The 21,928-nt window shown below is 39.5% G+C and overlaps 1 protein-coding gene across 1 annotated transcript; it reads right to left on the bottom strand.

Annotated features, from left to right (window-relative positions):
• Window positions 1–9,042: 9,042 nt before the first annotated feature.
• Window positions 9,043–11,575, bottom strand: LOC104436485 (hypothetical protein). Its single transcript, XM_010049272.3, has one exon. The coding sequence runs from the start codon at window positions 10,730–10,732 to the stop codon at window positions 9,218–9,220; it is 1,515 nt and encodes a 504-aa protein (XP_010047574.1). The 5' UTR covers window positions 10,733–11,575; the 3' UTR covers window positions 9,043–9,217.
• Between the last annotated feature and the right edge of the window lie 10,353 nt (window positions 11,576–21,928).

The following is a 21,928-nucleotide window of genomic DNA, read 5'->3' as shown; positions in this document are numbered from 1 at the left end:
TTGAAAGCCGTCTTCCATTCATCACCTTCTCGCATTTTGATTTGATGATAACCACTCCGCAAATCTATGTTTGAAAACACATAAGAACCAATACTTAATGGTGATGTTGTTGATGGCCTAGCTATCGACACACATTCAGTATGTACCATCCTTCTTAGGTACAAGTAGAGTCGGAACAGAACAGAAGCTCATGCTTTCTCGGACGTATCCTTTGACAATTAGTTCATCGACTTGTCTATGCAACTCCTTCGTTTCCTCTGGATTGCATCGATAGGCTGGCTTGCATGATGCTCAATACCTCTTACAGGAGGTAATCCAGGTGGCAAATCCTCCGGGAACACATCTGCAAATTCTTTCAACAAGCAATGCATTTTTGGATGTATGGGTTGTTCTATCTCACTCTTTTTCTTGACCACAAGCAAAGCAAATACATTATTTTGTTTGCTAATGGCTCTCTCAACCCATGTTTCACTCAAGAACAGATTTTCCTTACAAGTGTTTCCCTCCCTAGGTTGATTATTATGTATCGAAGAATGATTCAAGGGTAAAAGAGTAATGTATTTTTGTTCCTTATGAAAAGAATATGTGTTTTTCCGACCATCATGCATAGCCGTTATATTAAATTGCCATGGTCTACCTAATAATATGTGACATGCCTCCATAGGAATCACATCACATACAACCGGATCTCGATAGTTCTTGCCAATGGAAAATGATATAAAAACTCGTTTGGTTACCTTGTGTTCATTCCCTTGATTGAGCCATTGGAGTTTGTATGGTGGAGGATGTTTCGTGGTTGGAAGCTTTAGCTTGTCGACAAGAGTTGTCGAAGCAACATTGGTGCAGCTCCCACCATCGATGATCACCGAACACACCTTTCCGTTAATAGTGCAAGGGGTGTGAAATATATTCTCCCTTTGCAAATCAGGAGAAACTTCAACGTGCAATGCTCTTCGGATAATCAACAGCTCGCCATCATCAGCTTTCTCCAGTACTTCTTCTTCCTAATCAGATTTAGAAATATTTTGGTCTTGATTGCCCTCGACCGCTTGAAACGCCAAATTGATCTCCTAAATTTCTTGATGAGTCATAACTCTCCAATTTGCACAATTCGCTTGTAAATGCCCAAAACCATGGCACTTAAAGCATTTTCCTACATCGCCTTCAAACTTCTGTTGGACTTCTTTGGAAGGCTTTGCAATTTTTCCCTTACCTTTGTCTTTTGTCGATGTACTCTCGCCCCATCTTGAGAAAGCACCCTTAAAATAGGATGTCGCCTTTGTTGAGGTTCTAGAGGAAAACCTCTTGCTCTTCAATTGTTTTTTTACTTTTAGGACTAACTTGCATACGTCTTCAAAGGACCAATAAGGTTGAAGTTCAACCATAACGGCAATTTCTTGATTCATGCCGCCAAGGAAACGAACAATGGTTTGCTCAGAAACTTTTGGAACTTCACCCCTCATTTTGAGTTGTTCCAACTCACGAATGTATTCTTCAACACTCATCCCTTGTTGTCGTAGGGAATTAAGTTTGAGGATGAGATCTTGCTTATAGTTGTCGAGCAAGAACCTCTTCTTCATCAACTTCTGGAGTTTTTCCCAAGACTTGATTCGGCATTTTATTTCCCTTGCTCGTTGATGCTTTAGATTCTCCCACCATAGAGTAGCATATTTGGTCAGTTTTAGGACAGCAACCTTACATTTCTTCTCATCCGAATAGGACTTGAGGTCAAAAATTCGTTCGGTTGAAATTACCGTCAAACTCAGGGATCTCCACTTTCATGTCTCTTTCATCCTCCTTATGCCTCCCTCTTCATCATTGTCATCGAATTGGAGATTCATAAGCACTAGAGTGTAGAATCGTTCAGTTGTCTCCAGTGGACTCGAAATCACCATCAAAATTTTGATGAAATTCGGAATCGTCACGCTGATGGCGTTCGTTGGGATGCCTTGCTCATTGTCCTTGTCTCGCCGGATTCTCTAGAAGATTAAGGACTCGCTCAATTTGTTGTTGAAGACTTTGGATTGCACAATCTCACCTTTCGTTGTGTGCTTACTCCAAAGTCAAGCCTCTTGCAACAGACTTTACTTTCAGAGACCGGCCTTTGTCACTCGAACTAACTTGAATGGAATAGCTTGCTTCCACAAGGGGAGGGGCCTTCTTTTTCTTGCCCTTCACCGACTTCCACGCATGGCCTGGTTTTGCAGGGACAGCCGAACCAGAAGTAGGGAGTTAAACAGGGACCGAAGGAGTAGCCAAAGCTTGGGCCTGCACTCTTGTCTTCTCCAGGTTGTTGGGGGCAGGGGATGCCTCACCTTTGTGGCCAAAAACGCCACATTTGAGGCACTCAGCAGGCCTCCATTCATATTCAATGGCCATCGACCGCAACACTCCATCAACAACCACTTCCATCGACGAGCATCTCACCTAGTTTGCTTAGATCTCAATGCACACTCTTACAAACGCGATCATCATCATTGCCTCCGTACGTTGATCCACATAGCGGGGCTTGCCAATGGTGCTAGAAATTGCACTTATTGCCGGCACCTACCATAAGTGAAAAAGGAGATTCTTCAGCCTAATCCACACCAGCACGGTCAAATGCTTGACCTTTTTCAGCTCCAGAAGAGGTTTCCATTTCTTTAAAATTAGGAGAACCCTTGCAACCGTAAGGGGGCCCTCTTCCATGATCTTCCTTCGGAACACAGGATCCGAAACATGAAAAAAGAAACAGCCTTGGTCATCGGCAAGTACATCCACGAGCTTGGGGCCCCAAGTATTCTTCAAGGCTTGCTCGGTGAGCTGAAATGGAAGTCTCTTTCCTACAAAATACCCAACCAAGGACTCATGCCACTTGGGGTTGGCAGCCTAGAGTACCTCCTTGGACAACCTAACCATCGGCCTATTGTCCACAAAGAAAGGAGGGACGTAGGTCAGCTCATATCCTTTGGTAGCAAGGCGTGCCACATTAACCCAAGACCAAGCAGGGGGGGCCTCGAGTTACTAGGAGGCTGGGCTGAGCCTTGGAAATGCTTGGCGGGAGCACAAGTACGACTACGGCCACGAGACCGCCCCACGCGAGCAGGCCTAAAGCGCGGCCCTTGCTTGGTTCCATCACTGATCGAGGCTGGATCCACAACGAAAGGAGAGGCCTAACCCAAAATCACAGGCGGTCGAGCCAAAGCAATCTGAGAAGAGGGGGTGAGATCCTTACCCCTACAGCCGAAGAAGACGCCATAGCAGAGTCCCTCTTTCAGCTCATAAACCCTTCTACAGTACGAAATCAGTAGGGAATGAAGCCATACCAAGGAAAAGGGTTAACAAGTGGTGCGGAGGGGTGGGTGCTAAGGAGACCAAACTTCCACCGCAAAGCCCTGGAGAGGCTTCGGCACCGATTACACGTAGAAAGCAAAGGCGACAGCAGCAACGAATCAAGAAGAAAGTAGGGCCTCTTCGATCTCTACTTCGGGGGCGAATTGGAGGAAACTGGTTAATGAGAACTAGGAGAGGTCAGAAGAAGAACCCCTCCAAAAATAGAGTCAAGCTAGCGATTGCAACTCACGGGACAAGCAAGAGATCAAGCGGAGTGAATAGTGCAGAAATCGCACCCTAGAGAGGAGAAGATGAATGGTATACTGAGAATGCACAAATGGCCAGCCCCATTCGAATTTTTTGCTATTTGTTTATGAAAAATTGAGTTTTCACCTCAAAGTGGCCTTCTTGGCACTTCCATGGTCTATCAAGCAAGAGATCACCGTTGAAATCCCATTTCGAAGATTGGGGTTGGAATGAAGATGTCACAAGTACCATAACAACCATAGAAATGTTTCAGGGAAATCATCTTCCTTTCAAATTAATAGGTGTATGAATGGATACTAGGGGTTTGATCCAAAATGCTGAAGGATCGAGCCTCCATGCAATTGAAAGATCTATGTGACATTGCACATGAAATTGTCAAGATTTTCAAAAAGTCTATCATTCTGGATTTGCTTGATAATCTCCTAGCAATATTCTAGACTTGACCATTCTCGCATTGTCTCAATTTTGTACTTTTCTACCTGGGGAAAAGAAAGCCTGAAAATGTACATGTTCATCTCCGTTGGTGCCTTTGGTCTTCAAAGAAAGTCAGCAAGCACATTTTTTTCTCCAGCGATGTGTTTGGTCTCGAAAGAGTACTTCAAGAACCATTCAGCCAATCGAAACAACTAGTAATGAGGAATTTGTTTTTGCTTGAATTTGGTAATCTAGGGAAGAGATGCCATATCCAATTCTACTAGGAAATGATGGCCAATACGATGAAACTCGAACTTTTTTATTCTATTCTTTATTGCCAATATTTCTTTGAAAGTAGAGTGATAATACATTTCAACTTGAGAAAACTTTTCACTTTTATAGGCGCAAATGTGTCACTTATCATTAATCTCTTGAAACAGTATAGTTGTCTAGTATTCATCACTACATCAATCTAGAGGACTCTTTTCTTGGTAGATGGTATTTGCAGTCAATGAAGAGTTTGCATGACTTCCTTAAGTTTTGTTACTACTTTAATTTGAGCCTTTCCCAAAGGCGGAGGATTTTTCAACCTCAACTTTAGTGGAATCAGTAGCTTTGAACAAGATCCCTAAGATGATTAATTATCTCAGGAAATTACTTAATTTACTTTATCGTGAAATCCTTTTCTAAAAACTTCAATAATTCCTTAGCAACGTGTGGCCCTGGATGGTTTGTACATTTTTTAAGGGGCATACCTAGCAATTCAATTTCCATCTGGGCAATAATCATTTTTTTAAAATTTCAAATTCAACATTATGTCTTGGTTGCCGAAATTTGGATGTGAGATTGCCAAGTGATCAGTTCCATTGAACAGGATCTTATCAAGAACCGAACACCCCTAGTAATATAGCATTTCCCTTCTTTTTTTCGAAAGTAAATGGCACTCTAAAGTCTTAATAAATAACTAATCTCAGTGAGTTTCAGCCACTAAACTTCAATTTGTGTGCACCAACTGCCCAAAACTTCATTTATTATTTCATTTTCACGTTGAAGTGATTGTGCAAATTGAAGTTCCATCTAATTCGCGAAAAATGAATGATTTGGAAAACATTTTCCTAAATTGACTATTTGTATCGGTTTAATTAATTAATAAACAAAGAATATTTTCATCGTCCACAAAAATATTTAGGCATGAATTATTGTTTAATATAAAAACATTTTTCAAATCATTCATTATCTGCGAAACGAAGCTAGATATGTTTATTTTTTATTTTATTTATAAATTGGAAAATCATTTGACCTTTTCTTAGTTTATTTAAATGTTCCTTAATTAAAAGAAATGTTCAGTTTGACCGATTAACATTTTTTTAGACATTATTTTCACTCAACAAAATTTGTCATGCGTCACTTCTAATTATAATTCTTTATTTTGTTTCAATGCTCTTATGGTACATTTCATTCATACCCATATAGTTAACATAATTATCAACTAATATGTAGTACTATATATATTAGTACTATACAAGCAAAAAGGGGTTCCCCACGTTTAGGTAACCAATCCCCTCTTGTTTTTCTTAAATCCGTTTGATATCTTAGTTGATATATCATTTCTAGGGAAAATTACCAAAAAAGTCATAAACCTATTATAATTGTGCCAATTTAGTTCTAAATTTATTTTCTTGACCAATTAAGTCCTAACTCTTTTACAATTATTCCTGATCAGTCTATTCGGTCAAAATTGGCCAGCCAACGTTAACGTGGCAGTCGGTCGATGCTGGCAACCTTTTTTTTAATAATATTTTTTTGAAATAATTTATTAATTTTTTTCCCCTTCTCCCTCTCCCTCCTTCCTCCTCCCTCCTTTTTTCTTTGGCTCCAGCGATCGACTAGAGGGGAGGGGGCGGTCGCCGGACTAAGGCGGGCTAGCTCGCCTCGCCGTCACTGGGCGAGGTCGAGCTCACCTAACCATTAGCGGGGCGAGCCCTCACCCAATCCGGCGATGGGGGCCTTACTGTCGCGGGGTCTGGCGAGGTGAGCCATGCCGATCGACGAGCTTGCGCCTAGCGACGGTAGGAGAAACCTCGCCGGATCGGGCGAGGTGATCTAGCGAGGCTCGCCTTGCTAGTCGATGAGCACGCGCCCAATGACAAGCGGGCGAACCCCGCTCGATTTGGCGAGGGGCCTTGCATGGCGATTGCAAGGCCGGCCCTCGCCCATTCGGCGAGAGGGGTGGGGGGGTTGGCGACGCGTGGGCAAGGCCCTCCTCGTCGGATCCGGTGAGGGCTTGCCTTGCCCAACGACTACAAGGTAGCCCTCGCCGATTCGGCAGAGGGGTGGGGGGGTCGGCGACGCGTCGGCAAGGCCCTCCTCGTCGGATCTCGGGTGAGGGCTTGCCTTGCCCAACGACTACAAGGTAGCCCTCGCCGGATTCGGCGGAGGGGTGGGGGGTCGGCGACGCGTCTGGCAAGGCCCTCCTAGTCGGATCTGGTGAGGGCTTGCCTTGCCCAACGACTACAAGGTAGCCCTCGCTAGATTTGGCGGGGGCTCGCCCCACCATCGTTGGGGGCAAGTTCGCCGAAGGAGGAGGGAGGAGGGAGGAAAAAGGAAGAGGGAGAAGGGGAAAAAAAGAGAGAAAAAGGAAAAAAAAAAATTAATAAAATATTTCAAAAATAAAATATTGTTAAAAAAAAAAAGAAGTCGCCATGCCAGCCAAGTGCCACATCGGCGCCGGGGCTAATTTTGGTCGGATGGACTCATCATAAGTAATTGTAAAAGGTTTAGGACTCAATTGGTCAAAAAATAAGTTTATAACTTAACTTGCATAATTACAATAGGTTTTATGACTATTTTTGGTAATTTTCCCTATTTTCTACAGATTTAAATGTAAACTTGAAAGTTTCTAAAGACCACGTGTGTATACTATATATATATATATATATATATATGGAAAAATGAAAAGAGAGACGGAATATATATATTAAAATTTGGAAATCAAATAAGGATCTTTGAGTTTTTGATAGCCCATGCAATTTTGCGCCTGCAAGATGCTTATTAATTTGAATAGATTCAAGAAACCATCCATCGCTTACGTATTTAATGGACAAGGTAGATGGAGAAAGTTGAAGGAAGTAGTACTATTGTGTAAATTTTAGTGCGACCTGTATTAATCCATACACTTTAGTAATTGCATTAAAATTTACCCACAAGACAAGCTTTAAATTTAAAGGAAAATGCAATTTCATTAATATAAATTTCCTAAAGAAAATCATTTTGTTATTAACACAAAACTTATAAATCTATAATTATAGATTATGTTGACTGTTACTTTTCCAAAAAGCTTTTTTTGTCTCCAACCATCCAAACCGCGTTTTCGTGAAAAAAACCGTTTTCTGCTCTTTGATAATTATATATATATTTTTATATAAACGTGATGATATGGGCTCATAATTAAACAACAAAAGCTGAAGTTGCACGAAACGGATGTGCTTATCCACCAACCCCGACGATTTGACAAATCACATATCAGATTCAAAAAGCAAACACGCCCCACCCTCTTTTGTTTAATCCTTTCCTCACGCTTTACCCGTCCCCACCGAGAAGAAAAAGAAGAGCAAATCAACTGCAAATTCTAATTTGCTGCTTTTCCCTTTTGGCTTTTTAATTTCAAAGTCCCCCTCAGCCTTAGTGGAATCCACTCGTCAAATGGACAACCCAACACAACAAACTCCGGAAAGGGCAAAGAGCGAGGAAAACAAGAGGGGAGAAGCCAGCAGACAAGGACACCCACGATGCAATCCGAGCCCCTTTCGGGACATCATCATCGTTCACAGTCACGGGACGCCTTCCTTGACCCCTCTCTCTTGCGTACGACCACGGCTCACCTGACTCGGTCCCGAGAGCGAGAGAGAGAGAGAGAGAAAGGGGGGGGTGTTGTTAATGATTTTGGAAGTTTTGTCAACGTTTCTAGATCAGGTAGGCAGAGAAACCTGGGAAGAAAGAGGAGTAGTCATTGTGTAATTATAAATGCGTGTCTTCTGGTGCCTTTTGGCCATATATATTATACGGTCTTTGCCTAGGAGCCAGCCCCCAATTTGGACCAGGTCCTCTGCAGGCTAGATGTCTATCACGTTCATCCCAGAAAAAACATCACCGACCGTGATTGACCCGTTTCGTGATAGGCCGAGAGATCGATAAGTAATGTGAGACTGATAAGTCATGTACGTGCTAGACACGCGATTCACGCTTTGACAAGTAAGTCACCTCATACCGCCGCTGTGCACGTTGAAACACCATGTTGCAACAGCAGAAATGGGTCCTACTCATCGTAGCAGTCTTTAACTTACGGAATACGGACGGACCGTTGATCTTGCTTTGTGAATTATTAATAGGAAGCTCGAATGATTACTACGGCAAGTTGGGAGAGAGGGACTTCGCGAGTGCCAGAGTCCAGCTGCTCACGCGTTGAAATGAGAAAGGCATGATGTGTCTATGGAGTGAGTCCGTGACATACTGAGGTAGCAAAACCAAATCCAACCAGCTGGATCAATGTAAGGGGGTCCATTAAAACTAAATTGTTGAGGACATGTGCAGAGGATGGCAAACAAATTCGAGTCCTCGATCGATGAGTAAGTTCCATATAAGGAGGGGGAAATCCTGGTTCTCAGGCGTGTTGGACCAATGAAAAGAACCCATATCCCCTGCGACATGATGTGAACAACTGATGAACCTAACAGGAATCACAGCAACTATCCAGCGGAGCTGGGAGATGCTAAATAAGGAACACCATTATAGAAAGTCTGACACCAATCCGGTTACTTTAATTTGTTCGACTAGCCCTAGGCCTGCTAAATTTACTAGAAGAACATGCAGCGGCGGTTCAAGTCACAAAGCAAGAAAGCAACGGAATGAACTGACTATTAGAACAAGATAACTTGCGAGTGGCTGCAACCGATCGGGATTAGAATCCCACTTCCGTTTGGTATGGAAGACCGACAACTTCAAGGAGAAAAGTGATTCAAGCATCTTTCAAATTAAATGTGAGGAAAGTGATTAACCAGCTATAACACATCCAACCAAATAGATCTAAACAATAAAGGATTAATTCATTAAGCAGCTAAGTGAAATGCAAATTTCCTTTCATAGACTATGCTGTGATACAATGTTAGTAAACAAATGATGCACCAAGAACAGCTATTGACCATTCCAAATTTCACAAAAAGAACTCTTAGGTCAGAATGAGATCGCTGCCTCCAAGATGAGGGCGAAGGCAAACACGGACCTCGTGCTCTTCTGGGCCAGCACGAAGTTTGGGCACCATTATTTCTAGCAATGAGCCCTGTTCGTTGTAGTAGGCTTCTATATTGGCATCTTCAGGAATTCGAGTTGATAATGGAATCTCCCTCACAAATTCCCCAGAAGGGCAATGCTCTGGGGATGGATCTGTAAGTTTGAATGTTCTGTCATTCCTCCGGATAAACGGTGTTCGAGATGTGCTAACTCCAGATATCTTGATGATTCCATGAGTGGGAGTATTCCTCCAAGAAACCTTAACCTTCTGAAGATCCACAAAGGGCAAACTTATGATTATCAAATAACCCTCCTCATCCTCATAAATTGTTTTTGCAGCTGTAACAGGCCCATAAACATTCTTCATGATCCCACTGAACTCATTCAACCATTGCGGTTCACTCAGGTGGAGATCCATATCAATAGTCCGATCTGAGGGAGGATTAACAGTCAAATATGGATCATCCTCAAGCCCATGTGAGAAAAAGTCTTTCCTCTTCTTGCTGCTCATGGGTGATAAATCCATACCATCGCCATTACCATTGCTTGATGGTTGAGTAGACAAATTCAGTCCAGACCCATTAAGCAGCTTCTTGGATTGGGAATTGGAGGCACACTTAACAGGTGGAGGTGGCCTTTCGAGCTCGAAATCAATGTTGGGTAGATTTCTCCAAGAACTAAAATCGCTTGCTTCAGGTGGAATAGAGAAATTCAATTCTCTGCCTGTGAGTTCCATCCAACGCCTGCGGTCTTCCTCATCAAGACCCATAAGATTGGGTGAGTGAACAACCTCAATCCCGTGGATACACTGTGGGTTAGAGAGACCCCTGTAATGCTTCCGCTGCATCCTATGAGATCTAACAAAACCCTTATCTACGCTGAAGGGAAAGGGACGCTCACCTTGTCGAGAATGCCCATTCATATAACTCCTTAGCTGCATCTTGCCCAATGCATTGTCAGGCCTCTCCTTGAATGCCCACATGTACATGTTCTCCATGTCATGCTGAACCATGAATATGTCAAGCTTGAGATCAGATTTATCGAATCCCGATACTCCATTGCTGTCCCTTACAATCTTTGCCTTGGATTTATCATTCAACGCAGGCTTAAAATAAAAGCTAAAGAAAAACCAAGCACCCCAAATACTATCCACCCGCTTTACACATTTCCGTCCGCCTTTAGGAATATTGAGCAAGCTCTCTGTCTCGTAAACTTGGGGACCAAGGCCCACATCAAGGATATCGCAGGGGTCGGGATTCCAGGACTGCAAGGGAGATGGGCTCCGTTCAACGGATAGGGGTAGGTTAATATCTGGCGGCCGCTTAAGAATCATTTGGCGATTCATCTCCAAAACTGATTCGTCATGAGAGGAGGAGCTTGAATCCATGGACAATAGAGTGGATGGGTGATGACTTTCCATTGTTAAGGATGTAAGGAGAGAAGAATCTCCCATTTCAATTTATTTTGTTTGTGGGTTTTCTTTCAGTTGGGCAGGATCTAAAAAGCTCCATAGTTGCACCTCAAACAAAATTCAAACAACCTATCCGTGTACAACCACCTTCTTCGAAAACCAATTCCCAGAACAATTCCCCCGCTCAATCTATACTATAACCAACAGATAACCAATATTCCGAAATAAAAACCTCTGACAAAAGAACCAATACTTTAATGAGAGAAAAGCTAAAATTTTGGAGCTATTACAAAATCTCTTCAACCTCTACCTAGAGACAGGGGGAGAGAGATTGGATTGGAAAGACGCTAAAGGAACACAATATCTAATCCTAGCCCAAGAATCTCCTGAAATCCCCCAAACAAAGGCCTGAAACACTGAATCAGTAACATCAAATCCATCAAAAGTCAAACCTCTCTTGCCCTAATTCTGCCCGACCCCCAATATCCACCCAGAAGAAGAAAACTCAAAACCTACAGACATCAAAACCCGCAAAAAGACCCAACGAACGAAAACCAAAAGGAAGATCCTCAGAGAAGAGTACCATTTGGGATAGTCATCATGCAAGCGAGCGAGAGAAGTGGGAAATGAAGGGTTTCGCCGATACTCATCACCAGGAAACCATCACCACCATCAACACCACCAGCTTCAGCAGCAGAAGCAAGCAATCAGAGCTTTTGCTGCCTCTAGGAATTGCTGTTTTCTTCTTTTTTTTCCTGCCAATTCGAAGAGAAACAATGCGTATGTGCGTGTGTGTAGGGATACGCGTTGGGAGGGTGTGAAAGGGAGAACAGAGGAGCTCTTGACCTCTTATTTAGTAGCAGAGAGATTATCGCGTAGAAGAAGCGGCCTGCACCAGATAATACCGACCATGTGGGGTTACTGTTGCTCTGGATGTTAAATGTAAACTAAACGGTGCACTTCTGTTTTGGTTTTTCGTGTGACGCTGTCCGTGCGAATATGTGCGTGGGCTTTGAGGTCAAAATGCCAAAAGAAAAAGCTTTCTCGAAGTCTATATCTGAGTGAGGGGTATCCACGTTGGATTTGGAATATCGACTAATTTAATTGATTAATTAACCAATCAATCAATTTATTCAATGCCTTCGATCTCCCTTCGAAGATTTTTTTTCTTTTGGTAAGGTCCCTTCGAAGATTTTTATTTCTACAATAATCAAAATGAATTTTGACATAATTAAATAGGGATTTTTCTTTTTTGTATGAGCAATGGATCTTGATTCAGTTCCAATCTCCATCCTCATATCAAATATGGTCTTATCGATAACATGTTCAAGTTCAAACTTCTAGCAAATTGCAATTGCACAAGAAAATTCATAAATCAACACTACCTATTTAAAATGGGTCATTGCTTTTATTCACTAATAAGACGTACAGAAGGGAACTAGGGCAGAATATGTGTGAAAACAATTTTTTAATGACTGATTAAGCAGATTATTATACTTTCCCCAATAGTTTAACAAAAGGGCTCAAGATGTCCCAGATATCACCTGTTTGGTTCGGGTGTTCATGTCTCTGAAAGTTACTTTGCAGTTTCTTGTTTAGGACACTTCAAGATACCCCCACATGGCCTCCTAATTCAGAGGAAACGTGCCTGGCAGAGGACTATTCATTCAAGGTGTGCGACAGACTTAAACAGTGCCAAAGATATATTCAAAGCGATCTTTTCTTCCTTTTTTTCCCCCTCGTTCGATCAATAGAATTAAAGTAAATTAAATAAATGAATATGGAAGTAAGCCTCCCTTGGTTAGAGCCAGCTTGGGTGTGGTTGGCAGTGACTTACAGATTACTTCGTTCAATTATAATTTAGAGTTCAGGAAGGTGGCTCGAAGGATGCGCAAGAGTTGAGATAAGGTTAGGACTTGGGGCTGAGGTATGATAGGTTAAAAAAGGTTTTAATGAAGTGATATTGACAAACTTATGTTTATTGTTCCAATGTTTATTTTATGTTGGTTATTTTGTTTTGTTGCTTCGACGGCATCATGTTCGTTATTAGTTACGAGGGCAAATGTTGAAAACTGATGCAATAGCGACTTTTGATAAAAATTCTAGTCAGCTAATCACTCCGAAATATGGAAGACACCTGATTAGTTCTTGCATTTGCAACGACCATATCAAAATTAATTGATATTGGAATTTATTGTTTTTACGGTTACCGTAAAACATGGTTGGTCTAAAGTGAGATAGAAGATTTCTTAATTAGTCTAATATGGGACTCGCTAGTGTGGGTCGAGTTGAGCCTAGCCCGTAATGAGGGGGTCTGGCTGGAAACTCTAAAAGTAGTACTCAAGTCTCTCCTCTAACCCTAATTCTCACATTATTCTCACCTAATTGGTGTTTACCTAACGCTACACGTGAGGAGGGCCGCCTCATTGAACCAGTGATACGGAGGGCAATAAAGAAGAGGGATTTGATGCGTGGATCCCCTTGATATGTAGGTAATCCCTTTTTGCTTCCGCTTTATATTCGATAAATCCCAAAACAGGTGCGTTAATTTTTCTACTCAATTATACATATTCTTGTTCTGGTTATGGAGATCTTGGAGTTGCACAGTTTTTGTCCAACATGTGATATCAGAGCAACCATAACCCTAGAACTCGAACGCATAAGTTTTGTGCTATAATTTGTAATTTTCGTGATTTTTTGTTCAATAAAAATAAAATTAAATCATAAATTCGGATTTGGCTTGACGAGGCGAGCAAAACCGTGGGCGGCGCGTCACTGGGGGAGGCCCCACGCACCCCCACACATGGTCACGCGCCGCCGGGCGTCGAAGACGTGCGCCCACGCGCGTCCACGCGCCCTCAAGCGCTCCCACGCACAGGGCGTTGCTCACGCATGCAGCGCACACGGGCACTGACGTCAGCAACCCGGACCCAAATCCGACCCGATGGTGACCAACCCGACCCGAACAAGGACCCGACCCGAACCGGCCCGGTCACTCGTTGACCGAACTGATCAATTCGATCGGACCGGGCGGCGGGACCGGGAACCGGTCGGACCGCCACTGGTCAGACCAGTTTTGACCGGCCTTTGACGCCCGCGCATGGGCTCCACACGCCGCGCACTCAAGCGACGCATGCGGGGGCGTGGAGGCTCCGATTCGCGCATGGCTGGTGGTGATGGAATCGTATGGTTATTCCCTACGTCATGGTGTATTATTTTACATTTTTGATGATCTTATGGATGTGAAAATACATACGGAACCCTAAATACGCATATTTTTAGTGTATTTTTACGTATTTTTCTTATATTTTTTGTGATTTTGGAAATATAAGTGTTGGGTTACAGGTATGTTATCACATAAACATTATAATGGTGTGATTCATTAATAAAAATTAAACTTTATTGTGAACTGAAGCTGGCTTAATGAGATACAACAATTATGGGATAGTTATTGAGCTATGTTATTGATTATACAATTTTTGTTGTTTAAGCATACTCCTACTGGTAATCTTTGAATGATGGACGTTTTAAGAACTCGTGACCAAACTGATTGTACTGATTAACATGTCTTCTGAATGTAGGTAATGCATGTCAATTAAGTTACTGCATATTGTACATGAACTCATCTGGTCACTTGTTAATATCTATCAAGTTGAATGTTTTTATGGTTAAGGAGTATGACAACATTTACTAGAGCAATAGTATCTATTGTTAAATTTTAGATATTTGGTTCTTTGGTTTGACTCAATTAATAGGCCACTGGTTGATTACAATGATAATTTGTTACTTAAAAAAAAATTAGCTAATAAATCAATTGTTGGCCTTGGAGTTATTTTTTGCCTTATGAACTCATCAGTGATAATGGATCAGCTGTCAAACTTGTCGATTTAATGTACCATGTATTACTATTGATGTTAATTTGTGAGAGATATTTTAGATCAGCATTCTTTTAATGTTGTTATAATAATTAGTAATTTGAGTGCACAAGAGATGCTTGCTTCTATGTTATGAGAAGTTTCTTGTGTTGTTGTCGATCTTATTAGAATCTGTCTTTTAGGTTCGCTATATATATATTTATATATATGTATAAATAAAGATTTTATTAATGAATAAAGTAATGTAATTAGTATGATATGTGATTTTGGTGATATGTTGCCCCTATCACTAAAGTTAAAATCACATGTATATGATTTATGTTAGATATAAATTTTATATCCCTGGTATGAGAGAATTTCAATGATTCAATTGAGTAGTAACCGCTAAAGTGGTACGCTTGATTGGGTTTGAGAAATTTCGGTCTCATATGATGATGGTTGGGATGTCTCCTAGTCTAATGCGTAGTCATACTCCCAAATGAGGTGATTGTATATTAGTTCATGGAGGGATACATGATAGTGTCGTGGAGGAGTGACTAATTCTAGTGATTCATATGCCCAAAAGTGATGAATTCACGAAGAATTAGAATATATTCTCATAACCTCTATCATGTGGGGAGTGTACAACTGCATGTCATGTATTATGCCCAAAGGTGATTATATGATTATGCGTGTAACTCTTTGGATGTGTACTTGTATGTCAAGTTACACAGTGCTCACATGATGCTAATTATATATATTGATTGTTTTTCAGTCACATTTTATGTAATTAATAGCTCTACTATTATTGAGGTTTTTACTGCTTCAAATTTTAAGTTGTGGACATATGATTTGTTGCTTGAGAAAAGAGCAATATAATTGTGTTTACTGTCTATGAAGCGTTCCATTCTAGAACACTTGAAAAGAGGTTTGCCTGCGCATTGCACTGCTATAAGATGATGGAAGCCTTAGTTGTTTGAAATTATGTCTTGTCTGATATTGAAATTAGGACACATATGCAAAGATTATGTTTAAGTCCTAATGACATATACATCTCGTATATGATTAAAAGGTTGTTTCCGAAAGATTTCTATTTAAGGAAAATGACCGAGATGAAGAATAAAACAATTATAATTAGTCTTAAAAGGTTGTTAGGCTTAATAGTGGCCGTGAGTATTTTGGCAAGTATGACAATGCGAAATAGCTTAAAGAGTCATTTGTCAAATACTTGGTAGATTCTGGGGTGGTAACTTAATTATTATACCTGAAAATCCTGACAAAAAGATTTGGCCGAAAGGCATAAATGCACCATATTAAACATGGTGATGAGTATGATTAGTAACACTAATTTATCTGGTCTTTTGTGGGCTGATATTTTGAAAGTAACATTTTCACATACAAAAGTTGTTTCATAAATTTCTTTTAAGTTATAGATTGGATATAATTACTTGAATCATATGAAATTTAGAGGTGTCATGCAAAAGTGAGGTTATCTAATTCAATATTAAGTGCGTTGGAATTTAGATCCACTCGGAATTATTTTGTATCTTATCTAGATTGTTAAAGGGGTACTAATTTTATGACCCTAAAACAAGAATTATGAAATCACATACTCTAAAGTTTCTAAAGATTGACGTAATTGTAGAGGATGGCTGCTCTCAGACTATTAAAGATAATAATATCATGGAAGTTACTGTGTTATGGAATCTCCTGTACTATAGACTAAACTTGTTGAGATTCAAGGTATTATTCTTAATATAGTTTATAATGAAATTTCTTAAACCTCTCAAGTGTGGAATGAAGTGGTTGCAGCTTTATTAAGGAGATTTGTTAGGGAAAGACGATTAGTTATTCCATTAAATTATATAGTCTATTTGTGAGAGCATGATTAGAATATCCACTATATGGTTGATGTAGTGGCATATTTATAAATGTCGTTTCTTGTTCTCAATTAAGTATGTGATTAGATGTCATAAAATGCGATATACAATCTATGAAACATTATAGTGTTTGGAAACTTACTTGCCTAAAGATCACAAGTTTATTAGTTGCAAATTGGCGTACAAAACTAAAAGAATTTCAAAGAAAGATTGTGAAATTTAAAGCCAAATTGGTAGCTAAAGTTTTCATTTTGAAAGAGGGGTGGATAGTTTATAGTGAAGAAATTAATATTTATTTATACTATTTTTAAAGATCCTTTTAGAGTGAACGTGGCATTACTAATTTATTTTGATATGGAGATATGCCAAATAGATACAAAATCTATATAGTGTAACTAGATGATTTTGCAGCAGATTCAAGTAAACTTGTGTGTAGACTGAAAAGTTTTATTCATAGTTTTAAGCATATTTCCAGACAATATTATTAAAGTTTCATAGTGTTATTATCTTGTTCAATTGGGAACAAAATAATTCAATATACTGCAAGGTCAGTGGGAGGAAATTTATTTTTTCTCATACTCTATGTACATGACATTTTGCTTACAAGTTATGACCTTGAGACATCTTATATTCTTTGTACTGAGGTCTATAAGGATTGTTTTTGACATATTATATTAGATTTTCTTAGAAGACATTTACTGATTGTATATTGGAAATATTCAATATACATCATTGCAAGCTAGGAATTGCTTCTGTTGTTAAGGGTGATGGACTAAATCTATCACATTATCCTTATTTAGATATTGAGAAAATCTAATTAAATGGTGTACCTTGTGTCAGTGCACTTAAAAGTATAATGTATGCTCGAATTTGCACTAGATTAAATGTTGTTTTTTGTGACGGGACTTCTAGGCAGATATCAGTCAAATCCAGGATGCGATCACTGGGTTGCTGTCAAGAAGGTTTTAACGTACTTAAAGAGGACATGAAATTATATGCTAATTTACAAACACGTTCAATTATTACAATTAATAGGGTATTTAGATGTAAACTTTGCTAACTGTTCTGATGACATGCAATCAATAACGGAATACATATTTATGTTAGTCGGAAGTGCAGTAAATAAAGTTCTATGTTATCTTCTACTATGTAAGCAGTGTTAGTAACATTCTTTTAGGTTGTTACTTGGGCTATTAGGCTCCAGAACCTCATGAATGAGTTGATTGTTTTAACTTTATGGATAGACCCATACGGTTATATTGAGATAACAAATTTGTAGTATTATTTATTTACTACATAGGTCTCAAGGGGTCTAAATATATGGTGATCAAAATTTTTGACCAAAAGAAAAACGGTACAAAAAGGTGACGTGATAATATAATATATTTTTACAGATGATATGGTTGCAGATCCACTAATTAAAGGCCTACGCTCATGTGTATTTGAGCGACATGTCATTAGCATGGGCCTAGGAGCATCATGAGATGCTGTTATTTAGTGGAAGCTATTTTGTCTTTACTCTGATAAATATTTCATCTGTGTTCATTACACTTTGTAACGGTTTGATATGTATCAACTTTTGCATTCAATAAAATATTTTTGAATGTGTTGTTCAATATATTGATAAAGTCTCAAGGAATTTTATAAACCTTGAGTGAATGCTAGGGGCATCCGGTTATTAGCCTTGTGCATATGTCTTGTGATACATAAAGAAATGTTAACCATAAAGACTCACATGTGGATTCATTGGAACCATAAAGCATTCTCTAGTGGCACAAGTTTTTGTGACACCTAGGTAAGAGAATGTTGACTGACAAATAGGATCTCTCTATGAGAGATGCTATCTATTTGCCACACTACCATATTGAATCCATATCAATAAAGTTGAGAGCACTCGTGACCATGGAAGACTCTGTGTGTGTACATGCAGTTACCGCCACGATTCGGTGTTTAAGACTTTATGGGATAGGATTGACTATTAAGAATTATCTCTGGACCAAATATGCGCACATACGGTACGATTTCAATTAATATAGTCCAAGTGGGAAAATGTAAGAGTTTTCCTAATATGGACTAGATTAATTGATATTGTAATTTACTGTTTTTACGGTTACCGTAAAATAGGGTTGGTCTAAGGTGAGATAAAATGTTTCTTAATTAGTCTAATATGGGACTAGCTAGTGTGGACCGAGTTGAGCCTGGCCCGTAATGAGGGGGCCTGGCTGGAAACTCTATAAATAGTGCTCAAGTCTCTCCTCTAACCCTAATTCTCACATTATTCTCACCTAAGGGGCGTTTACCTAATGTTACACATGAGGAGGGCCGCCTCATTCAGCCAGTGATACGAAGGGCAATAGATGAGAATGACTTGATGCGTGGATCCCCTTGATATGTGGGTAATCCCTTTTTGCTTCCGTTTTATGTTCGATAAATCCCAAAACAGGTGCGTTAATCTTTCTACTCAATTATGCATGTTCTTGTTCTGGTTATGGAGATATTGGGGTTGCGCAGTTTACATCCAACATGGCAAACTTATGTTTATTGTTCCAATGTTCATTTTATGTTGGTTATTTTGTTTTGTTGCTTTGACGGCATCATGTTCGTTATTAGTTACGAGGGCAAACGTTGAAAACTGATGCAATAGTGACTTTTGATAAATATTGTAGTCAGCTAATCACTCAGAAATATGGAAGACACCTGATTAGTTGCATTTGCAACGGCCATATCAAATGAAATGCTAAAATATTCAAAAAAGTTTATATACTAAATGATGTCTCCTTTGGTGCTTGATGTAAAGCAACATACTTTATATGGGTCTCCTACATTGCTGGAATGACAGAAATATTAATTAACAATGACATGGTCATGTGATCTGCTATCCAAGTAGCAGTAGATCCTTTGCATTGCTCTTCTAATGGAAAGCGTTCTCCTGCGTTCGGCGGCCATTGATCGCCCAGTCAATCTTTAGCACTTGCATTTTTCTCTTTCATTGCAAAATAAAAGTAGTAGTAGCACTGGTAATAATTTAAAAAAAAAAAATTGGCTCTATTTGTTATATGAAAAATGAATGATTTGAAGGATATTTTCCCAAAAACGATCATTTATATTGTTTAAAATAATTAGTTAATGAAAAATATTTTAATTATCGACAATAATTTATGTCTAAACTTTTTATAGACAATGAAAATATTTTTCATTTATTTATTTTTGTAAGCGATACAAGTAATTATTTTACAAAACAAAAACACCCTAGAATTGGTGCTAACTATCAAAAGCTCTCTGCAAGAGACTAGCTCGATATGTCGCTGATGGACCTATATCCTACTGCACATAAAACCAACTTTGATATTAAGTGTCCATCCTCCTACCAAAAAAATAAAAATAAATAAGTGTCCATTCAAATGATCAAAATAACCCGATTATCAATGTAGAAATTAAAGGGGAAATTAGTGGGCACGGGCATTATCATGTGTGAAGGATTTAGTGTATAATAACGCCAACTCTTAAATTCCATAGACACCCTTTAAGTGACTGAAATGCCTTTATTCTCAGCATAGAAGAGTATAGAGAGAATTATGAGAGGAGAAGGACACTTAAATGCCAAAGTTTATGTACAATGCTCACTTTAATGCCAAATGTTTTTTTTTTGAATCACTTAATTTTTTTTTCAAAAAAATGATAACTTAAACACCAACTTTGATCTAGATTGTTGGAAATCTGACGCGGTTATATTTTATTAATTTCTCAATCCTACATAGCTTATTGGTGCCACACCCTGACTCGCTTCAGGCTCGCAGTACCCCTTGCTTCCATACTTATGGTAATTCGATTGCGACGTCCTAAGAAGCGTCGTCGACCCATTCGTATTATTGTTTATAAACACAAGCGGAAGCAAAAAAAATCAACCAAACCATTCACAACAAAACAGGGACAATTTCAATCTGAAATTCAACCCCGTTGAGTACATTTGATCCATCATTGATTATCGATTGTCATATATAATCATGTGGGATTGCTTTTTTGTTCTAAGTCACGGTCCTCTTGGATCGACTCATGGTTGTCCTCAATTGGTACAATGTTTGAGCAGAATCACCCACGATCGATGCTTTGACTAGCGGAATCAAACCATGACCGTTCGCCGATCGATGCATTGACTAGCAGAATCAAGCCATTGACTAATCTTTATGGTTAAAATAACCTTTCGATAGTCAAATACTTTATAACTAGACCTTGGGTTATCGATCCTCAAATGACCACTTGACTCATGACCAGGTCTCAGACTAACTCATGCCCAAGTCTCCACCATTGGCGTACTAGCCTTTTGGCTTACTGGTCAGGCCGTAATAAGAGTCGAAATCGAGAATGTTATAGAAAGGAAGAGCTAAATGAGTAGGGGAAAAAGAGAAAGATTGCGGCGCAAGTTTAGTTTATTAGATGGCCAAGATGCATCCTTAGTCCCCAAGACAAAATCAGAGGCACAACATTACTTTTTGCAAAACTTTTCCTCCAAGTCTCATTTAATGCACCCATCATGCCTAAGCTAGAAATAGGGTAAATAGGGTAATGGTGATGTCATCTTCTCTCTCCTCTCTCTTAAGCGCCCAACACCTTCTTATATGCACCAAGTTTTGTTTTATTAGGCTAGAAGGGAAAAATGGTAATTTCACTAGGTCTGGGTACTGTTCATGCACTATTCATGCACATTAGTCATTAATGAGAGATGTGAAATGACCAAAAAGGGTTTGGATGGTCCATGGGCTCCTTTGGGCAGTCCTCCATGGGCCTATTGAGCCCACGTGGGTCATTGTCTGTGGTCCATTTCCACTTTTTCGAACTTTTACATCCCGTCAATGAAGAACCAAGTTTTCACCCTCAAAGTGATGTTTTTGGCCTTTTTGGGGCCTATCAATCCTCATTATAACCCCGTCGGAGGATTGGATACCACTATAATTCTGTTTTGAAAATTGGGGTCGGAATGAAGATGTCACCCCAATTAGCATATAACCCCTAAATAACGTCGTGGAATAAGTTAAAAAGTGATTATTTTAGTATCAAAAGAAGCCACCTAAGATAAAAATTTTTAGTATACATGTAATTTCTCTTATTGGAATTTCTCATCGGAGGTATTTAAGTGATCATTTTTTATTTTATTTTTTGATTTGGGACTCAAGTAAGCTGATGAAAACTTTTAACACTAAAATGAGCACCATACATTACTTTTGACAGTTTTAGTATCCTTCTCCTGAATCATGTTAGTGATGGAAAATTCAATATTTCTAAAAGGTTACCTAAAAAATCCTTAGTGGATAATCTTTTCCTATAGAAGTGACCCTCATCCACCTTCAACTAGACACGCAAGGAGTGTGCACAATGGAACTCGATGTGACAAAAGGAGAAGTTGTAATTACAGTGGAGTGGGTTCGTTATGACAAAATTTCTCCAGTGAAGAGATCTCAATTAATGACTCGAGTTCTAGTCCGACTCTTCAATCAATTATCAGTCAA

The sequence above is a fragment of the Eucalyptus grandis genome, chromosome 1 (genome assembly GCF_016545825.1).
Source record: "Eucalyptus grandis isolate ANBG69807.140 chromosome 1, ASM1654582v1, whole genome shotgun sequence".
In the NCBI taxonomy this organism is placed as follows: domain Eukaryota; kingdom Viridiplantae; phylum Streptophyta; class Magnoliopsida; order Myrtales; family Myrtaceae; genus Eucalyptus; species Eucalyptus grandis.
Note: the sequence above shows the minus strand (reverse complement) of the source record. Positions and strands in the feature narration are given on the sequence as shown.